Source organism: Oryzias latipes, chromosome 7, assembly GCF_053564925.1.
Source record: "Oryzias latipes strain Hd-rR chromosome 7, Olatipes_Hd-rR_3.1".
In the NCBI taxonomy this organism is placed as follows: domain Eukaryota; kingdom Metazoa; phylum Chordata; class Actinopteri; order Beloniformes; family Adrianichthyidae; genus Oryzias; species Oryzias latipes.
Genome location: NC_136243.1, coordinates 13688651 through 13697512, shown reverse-complemented (window position 1 = coordinate 13697512; position 8862 = coordinate 13688651). Strand labels below are relative to the sequence as shown.

Sequence of the window (8862 nt, the reverse complement as noted above, 5' to 3'; positions counted from 1 at the left end):
GACGTTGACATGTTTCTACGTTAGGATTGTTAGAGCCAGCAGCTTTGTAACATTTGAGTGTGCCCCTTTAGATAAACATCAACATGATTGATTCTACCCCCCATAATCATCCTTATATGTCCATAACCCTTCCTTTTCCCCCCTTTCATTTTTGCAATACCCTCTCCCCCTAACATCCCACTCTCTTCTTCCCTCATCTTCTTTTCTGTTCAGTCCAACAGAGAAAAGTTACAAATATAACCAATGTTAATTATGTTGATCCAAAATTACAAAAGGGGTTTATTGAAATATACTCCTCGTGTGTCAGAAGATTCACTACCCCCTTTTTTTTACAGTAAAATCTGTCCAACGCAAGAAGCCTTCGGCTCTCATCTGTTTGCTCAGCTGTTGGACAAGAAACATTAAAATTAAAAAATAATTTAAAAAAGAAGGTGCTACTCACCACCTGATAATAACTGAAGGTTTTCCTAAAGCTTCATACACACTAGCTGTTTAAATGCGCATTACACATCGCACTTATTGCAGGTTCTTGAATGCACGTTTAGCACATCATGTTCACACTGGACAAACAGGTAGGGGCTTCTTATTTTTTTTCTTTTTGTTACTGTTTACCAGCACGTGTCCGCCACTTACAGGTGAAAGAGAAAGTTGTGCAAATTTGCAAATCTTCCTCCAGGCTTTTTCCATCACAGCTCAAGTCCGATATGAAAGACTTAGTGTCCTAAAATTCTGGCCGGACACAAACCGCATTTATTAATTTCTTCTCCATGATCAATTTTTAAACGGTTACCACTTCGGTGCATTAAAAAGGATGCCATCCATATGACATAACCAAATCTGTGTCTCTGACGGGTCAAAGTTCATTCTGGTTTTTACTTTTGACGCGCATTCAATGGTCGAGCGTTTTGTTGTATAAACTCGTGTAGCTTTGCGTGAACACAAAAAACATGCATTTACATACTGTAGACTTTTCATTGGAAGTAGTCGCTTGAACACGCGTTGCCAAGGGCGGTGTGAACGTATCTTAAGACCCGTGTACGTTTTTAAGTGCCCTAATATAACCTTGTATCTAGTAAAGCAGCAGGAGTTTGCTTGTATCTGTTTTTGTCGCAATAATTTAGAGACTGTAATAAAAAAAGGAGTTTTCTCTGTGACTGAAAAAGAAGTCCCGTCTATAAATGTCCATTTTAACTGTGGTGTGGTTTGTTTTTGTCCCAGGAAACTGCCTCCACTACTTCCATGTGCATTGTGTCAACCATTTTAAGCCAAGACAGTGGGTGTGGGAACTCAGCAGCAGCAAATTGGAGGGAATGTGTGAATGATTATATGAGTGCATGTGAATTTTGTGTGTGAAACAATACCCCCAGGCTCTCCAGTGGTCATACTGATTCACTGCCCTCTCCAGCTGTACCCCCAGAAACAGGAACACACGCTCTGCAGCCACATTCTTTCACGGCGAGGCCTGCGACGATAGCAAAACACTGGAGCCGGTCAGAGGGGAAAGCTATCACTCCCAGAGACAAATAGGCCACCCAAATAAAACACCCCAGACAAGAGGCCCAAAAAAATGAGAAACTATCTGTATACCTATGTGAAGTTGGAGGTTTTCAAAACAAAAGGAATCCCAAATTGAAGCTTATTATGTTGAAATCCACAGCATTCTGTTAGTTAAGATTGAATTCCCTAAAAGCCTTCATTGGGTGAGTTTTCCTCTTCTTAAGTAACCTAGTTTCTAAGGGAAACCTGATTACTAGAAAATTAATTTACTCAGAAGTAACCAGAATTCCAAGGTCCTTGCAATGCTCATCTACTTCTGACAGAAATCTGACAGAAAACCCATGTCGCTCTAATCCACTACCCTGGTAATAGAAACCTGGTTTCTGTTTAACAAGACATTTAATGGCGCGTTCACACTGGCAGGTTTGATTCACGGCAGGGTCCTTTCCTCATATGATCCATTTTTTTTGGTGTGAAAGATCACCAGAACGGTGGAGTTGATCAAACAAGTGAATCTGGATCGAGAAACAAGAAAGGTTGTTCAGTTGTGAACAGACATGAGTGCATTTATGTGTAAACAGGCAGACTTTTCATGGACCAATAAGCAAAAAAGTACCAAAGAGAGCAAGACGGCCACGAAACACATAGACCCAAGAAGTGAGTTGCAAGTTTGGCTCTTCTTTTTCTTTTTACTACCGGTGGGACCATGTTTGAGAGTTGAAGATTTTTTCAGGCGGTGGGGTCCACTTTAGTCTTTGATTCACTTAAAGTCCCACTCCGATCATTTTTTGATCTATTTTAAAAGCCTTCTTAGTGGTCTATTAATCATTATTATTATGCCATTTTTAACTTAAGAAAACCTGTGTTGTTTTCTGGGACAGTTTCTGTAGACCGGCAGAAGTTCATTCGAAATTTGCCACTGAGTTGTGGGCAGGACCGTTGGCATGTAACAACTCCACCCCCTTTCCTTTCCTGTTGCTGAGAGCTCCCTGTTTAAACCCTCTCCCAAAAGCTTACAGCCCCTCACAGTTCCAACCTAACAGTACTGGTGCAACAAAAATGGTGTGCAATTTTGGAGCAATCTAGCGGTACAGTTTTGAGCCAGATACCATCTCAGACGAGGAAATCAAAGATATCCACGGATCTATTCGTCTCCAAGTGGATGCATCAGAATGAAGCAGACCAGGGGGCTTGTGGCCCACCCTGAATTTTCTACATAACAAATACAATCTTTTTCAAATTGCATTTTTTTGCACCTGATTCTGATGGTATTCTGCATAGTTCATCCAAATTCTAAAGTGAAAGCAATGTAAAAAAAAAAAAAGATTTCAAACCGGTAACTTTTCTGTGCAGTGCTTCATATTCAAGTGCATGCATCTTATCTTTCTTCATCAGTCAAAGCTTTCCAGTCCGGTGACCTCTCATCAAGTGATGTCAAGCATTTTACTTCATCTCCTAAAAGTTGTGTATTTTGGCAAAGATGTTCAGCGTTGCAGGACGTAGAGCAGACGCAGTAAAAGCACGGGGTCTGCTGTAAATCTGAGCAGGTTGGAGTTACTGTTTGGGATGCGCTGGTGTGTGTTATTAGGTGTAGAATGAGGTGTGTTGGCATTAGGGTCTTTTACCACCCCCCCCAGCAGTTTGCATTCTTTTCTGGCCTGCTCCCGCAGACTGATTAGCACATGTACATAAAAAAAGGAACTGCCCATTTGGAGGTGTTTTGTGACTGTTTTAACAAGGTAGCTAAACAAAAGACACTGTTTGGAGCCACACATGTTGTCTAACTTGTCTGGATTGACATTTATAAAGCTCACAGGAGGAAACTATACTGCCTTGTATGGAGCCTCAAATGACTTCAATAATAATCAGAGGATTCTCTTCGCCTCTGCGTTGCTAAGAGTTTGTGATGAAAACAACAGGCAAGACACTGAGCAACACTGGACTTCCACCCCTTCATGACAAATCTGTCATCCAGTAAGCAACGTCTCCAACTCTCTGCAGTAATCGCCAACACCTCACCGCCCTTCCTCCTCATACATGGGGAATGTTTCGCTGTGCAGATGGGAAATGGTTGGGATTTGAAAGGGTGTATTTTTGGGAGTGTAACAGAGTAGCAACTTGATGAAACAGGAAACTCAAAAGAGCTTTTACACTGAAGGAATTTCCTGCTGGTTAGATGTGTAACTCTACATTTCTGCATTCAGGAAAGTAAGTTTGATCCATGTGTTTTTGCAGGCTTCTGAAGTCTGTGCTGTCAAATTCCAGCCACACCAACTCAGTCCTCTTAAATATTAATATTAGGAAAAAGTATTTTAAATCATTGCCCAAAATTTGTTAGTTTTGTTTATATTAAAAAAGAAAAAATACTTGGACTGCTTTAAGATACTGGTTTTGAAACTTTTCTATGTATTTTATTTTTCCAGCCTGAAAAATGCGTGTTTATTCAGTGACCTAAAAGCGAACAGCTGCTTACAAGAAACTAACAGGGCTTCTCAACCCACCCAAGTAGTCCATTAACATTATCCAACATTTTTTGACAGGCATGCTTAGCGAGGGGCGGAATAAGTGTCTCTGGGCATTAGGGTCATTCGTGCCACATACATTTAATGGCTGTTTTGCTGATCTCAGCAGCTGAGAAATGCGCAGCATTAGCATTTGTCTTCTTTAATCAGATTGATTGTTGCTTGGAACCGTCCAAAGGGACTCCAATAATGGCCCCTAAATCTCACTGTCACTGTCTCACTGTGCCATAACAAGGTGCAAGGAAATTCCTCCTGTTATTAATATTTTCCATTTAAGCAAATTTAATCATTGGATTTATTTTATGCAGATGATATTTTTAAAAAATTGAGTGAAGCCTTCATGAGTTTAGTTTTTATAGTACAATGAAAATAACTGTTTTGTTTTTTTGATCTTTCTTGTTTTCATCTTTTCTATTTAAATGTTAACAGTTATATTTCTGTGATTTGAGGACTAGCTTTGGTGTTTACACGCTAAATGAACCTATTAAAAAAATAAAATTATGTTTTTTATGTTTTGCTTTGTTTTGTTTAAGTTTGGCTGACAAAAAGGAATTGCATCAGTACCCGTTTTTCATATGCCAAATTGAAATGACCTTTTTTGATAGAGGAAAACCTAAGTTACTGAATTAACTTCAGTTTATTCTGTTTATTATTGCTCTTCAGTCTGGAAGTTACGGGTTTGCTCTCTGGAACATAAAAACAGACCACTTCATTTTGCTTGCTTTGGACTGAAAACGTGTCAACTGTTGAGACTCTCAAATATAAATTCAGCATTTTTGTTGTAAAATCTCACTTGTTTGCAAAGGAATCAATGGGAAATTGCTACTTTTTTGCAACCAACCTTCAGTGATCATTAGAGGAACTGCACCTTTTTGTACTTACTGGCTTGTTTCCTTTGAAAAAGATGAAGGGAGGGGCTTAACAATGGCCCATTTTATGGTTCCCTGGTGAACTTAACTGGCTCCAAACACTTCTTTTGAATCATTTCTTTGCCCAAAAATACTGTTTAAGAAAACTAAGACCATTGTTTCAAGAAAAATGGTCTTATTTTCTGCCTTGCAAGAAAAAATACCTTATTAAAAAAGTTTTTCAATAGCAAAATAATCTTAGTTTGAAAAAACAAGTCTTGTTAAAATCAGAATTCTTGGTAAGACCGTTTTTCTTATCCCATTGGCAGATTTATTTTGCTTATTTAAAGAAAGTCTGCCCATGGTGTAAGCAATTTTGAATTATTTCTGCCTGTTTTTGCAGTGTATAAATGAGGGAATACAGATGCCCCCATGTTATTATCCACCACCTTTTCGCAGCTCAAAGCTGTAACACAAAGTTTCAGAGGCACGCCCTGAAGACCAAGAAATGGGGAAGTCACATTGCAGCACTGTATTAGTACAAATGCAAACTTATATTATATTATAATTTAATATTGATGTTTAGTATAATTACCAAGCTGTAAATGAGATGTTGCGGTTTCTTCATTGGAGTTCAGGAGATTGTGCTAGCATATAGAGAATAAGTAAAAAGATCAAAATTTGATTCTTCCAAGAAACATGTCATGACTCCAAAGTAAAACCATTTGGTGCACGGTACTTTCCGTACATAAACTGCTGGCTGTGCATACTTGCAAGTTGCTCTTGCGTTTAACTTTGAGCCTGAGGAAACTGTTAAGAGCTCTGCAGAACATCTGATAACCTTTAACACCAAGTTACTTGTTGTGTGATTTTCAAAATGTGAAGGAAAAGTGTGATTAAACCAAATGTGAGAAGGACAAGATGAAGGAGAGATGATGAAGTGTCAAAGCAGCCTCACTCACAAATATAATGTGTGAAACTGTAGCACGTACCCTTTTGGTGAGTCTGCTGGTTGTGCTGCTTGTTATGTTGCAATGAAAACGTTTAAAGAGTGAAGGAGAGCTGTGTTTGCTCTATCGGGACAAATAAGTCAGCAGAAATCACAGTTTGTCACATCTACATTTTGAAACTGTTGACCAGCTGTGTCAAGTCCAGCATTAAAGTGTTTTGAAACCCTCAGATGTGTTTCCATAGCAGCAGAGTGATGATGTCAATGAATCCACTCCACCTTTTTTGGAAAGAAAGTACTGTAAGGCTGAATCACAAAGCAAAACAAAAAAAGAAAAAGCACCAGATATGCTCAGCTAATGAAATCTTTTGTGCACTCTGACCCCTGGGTTAACCCGCTGCTGATCAGCACTCAAAGAACACGTAAAAAGAGAAGAAAAACACTTTAAAGAAGCATTTCTGCTATCTACAATTCTTAGTTTAACAGCTCAAATGGATCATTGAAGGTGGACAGATAAGAAAGGCTCTGATCTTCAATCAGAGTACAGAAGATAGTAACCCAACTGTGACACTAATATCTGTTTTCAGTGTTTGAGCTCACAAGGAAGTGAAACAAACACAAGCAATCTCTATGGCTTCTCATTCCAGCTTTCATTCTTATGCTCTCATGTTCTTGGGTGTCTAAAAACAGGGGGAGTAAAAAGGACCTTTCCTGGATTAGGGCTTTAAACCATCAAGTGCCCCCGACAGCTGTGATGTGGCCTCTACAGACGCTTTGGATGTCTGCATCAGTCCACAGTCAGACTCAGCTCCTTGGATGGGTTATAAATACGAGCAAGCTCTTGCCTGAGCGTTCATGTGCTGCCACAACACACCCAAATTTAACCGAGGCGTTCAATGCCCAAAGCAACAAGTGAATCAACTTGACAGTCACTAATTCCAGCAGGGCTGGATCATTTTATTAAAGGTCTCTGGTGTGTATGTTGCAGTCTAGCCACTTTTCTTGCTCTGGTGTGACTCAGAAGCGAGAATACTAAATATTCCCACACATTCAACTCCCCCCAAGATCATCAGGGTATCTCACAAGTCACATCAACACTGTAATTACACAGAAATAGCTGAGAGAGTGGCTAATGAAAATATAATTAGTAGTGTTGCAAAAAATTATTCATCACTTTAGCTTGGAGTTTGAGAGAAAAACTGCTTGTTTTGGATTGAAAGAAGTTGCCTGTTCTACATTTGTCTCCATAAAAATAAAATTAAAATTAAAATTAAAAAGAGGACTGTGATTATCTGTTCACCAGGGCTGTGAATCTGTGTCCCATTTTTCTGATGAGAAGTTCCCGTTTTCCTTTTTCTTCTTTGGGGATCACAAGCTCCTCCTCCTTCTCCAAACTTTGCTGTGGGAACTCCCTGTACATCATGATGAGGTGAGTGGAGTAGGCGTGGGTCTGGAGTGGAGAGAGGCAGTGTGTGAGAAGTCAAGAGAGGAGTGAGGACGCTGTGGAGCAGCTGACGGCGCATGAACCAAACCCTTAAAGAAACTTAAGATGCAGTTCTAGTCAAACCCCGATCACTCATGTTAAAGGCTTGATCAGCGGAGCTGACATCAAAAAGTTGGCCTTTTTTTGGAGCACAAATTGTTATGGTGGATTATTCTTCTTTGAAAATGGGTTTGAAAAGATTTGACACAAAAGTGCCGGGGACTGTTTTCTCCATAGTCCGCTCGTTCTGCTGCGTTATCGGGCTCCTAACGACTCTTTCTCAGCCTGTCTGCGAGGCGTTCAACCTAGACGAGAGGAACCCAACAGTCTACAGCGGACCAGAAGGGAGCTTTTTTGGATACGCCGTTGACTTTTATCTGCCTGATTCAGCCAGGTGAGTTCCCCACAAACTTCAGTTTAAAGTATTCAGAAGCTGGAAGCGTGGAAACACGAGATCTCACATGTTCAAACTCCCTGCGTTTTTATCGCCACGCGCGCATCCACTTTACGCAAACGCATTGCGCGCAAACTTTCGGCTTGAGTTCAGAGCAGCTGCAGTATTTCCCGGAAAAGTCCCCAAGACTACATGAAATGCATCTCTGATCTCTTTGTTGCGTATTATTAGCACTAATATTAAATGAGGCAACTTTATGCATAACGCACGCACCATATACGCGCATAGCCTACCAGAAAATCCTCATAATGTTCCATAAATAACTGCTGGAATAATATAAACGCTTTGTTAATAAAGAGTGGGTGAACCTCAGAGGATGAATAAAAATAAAAATCACTATATTTGACCACATATGACACCACAACAAGTTTCTTGCTACAGCATTGCTGTCTCTTGGCTCAGTCGGGATGTGATCCCTGTGACACCCAGCATGCAGTGACAGTGTCAGCATTCCTTCTGCGAGGCTTTAAGCATCAGTCACTTCTGGAACTCAGACTTCTGCATACATTCCTGTGGTCATGTCTAATACCACAGCAGTCTGTGGAGAATAGAAATTGGCTTGAAGGGTGGGGTGGTGTTAAGTTGCTGCTAATACCAGATTTTCTTGCTACTCTGTATTGGTGAACCCCTAAAGATGCATTGGGAGAAATGTCTGATCACAGCTTCAGACAAGGCTTGAGTGGGTTCCAGGAATTGTTTTCCTGTTTCTTTTTGACGACAGAAACAGACATGCAGAACGCCCCCCTCACCTTTTAACCCCTCATCTTTTGCTGTTTCTTTAAAAGCCTCCTGCTATTGCTCTTAAATCTTCTTCCTAGGAAGCAGGGGGGATTCGGGTATGATTTAGGATATGAAGCGTGTATGTGGAGACCCCCCTCCCCATTTTTTCTGTCAGTCCCTGTATATCCCCTCCTCCTCCTCATCACCTCCTTAGCTGATGTCATTCTGCAGTGCTTTTTAATTCATCCATCGCCCAGACCTTCCCCCCACTGTCTAGCCCCTCTCCCCATCATCTCACCCTGTCCAGACGGAGTAGACGTCATCTTATACCGATGACTTCATTCCAAACTTCCCAACAGTTGGGACACCTTTCTTCCAGAGATAGTGGT

At 40.6% G+C, this 8862-nt stretch overlaps 1 protein-coding gene across 1 annotated transcript in view; it reads left to right on the top strand.

The window, feature by feature from the left end:
* Positions 1-7242: 7242 nt before the first annotated feature.
* Positions 7243-8862, top strand: part of itga5 (integrin, alpha 5 (fibronectin receptor, alpha polypeptide)) — a 39676-nt gene continuing 38056 nt past the window's right edge. The window contains exon 1 of the mRNA XM_023956830.2: positions 7243-7693. Within this exon, the coding sequence (XP_023812598.1) occupies positions 7461-7693 (233 nt within the window). The 5' untranslated portion in view covers positions 7243-7460. The remainder of the gene's footprint in view (positions 7694-8862) is intronic.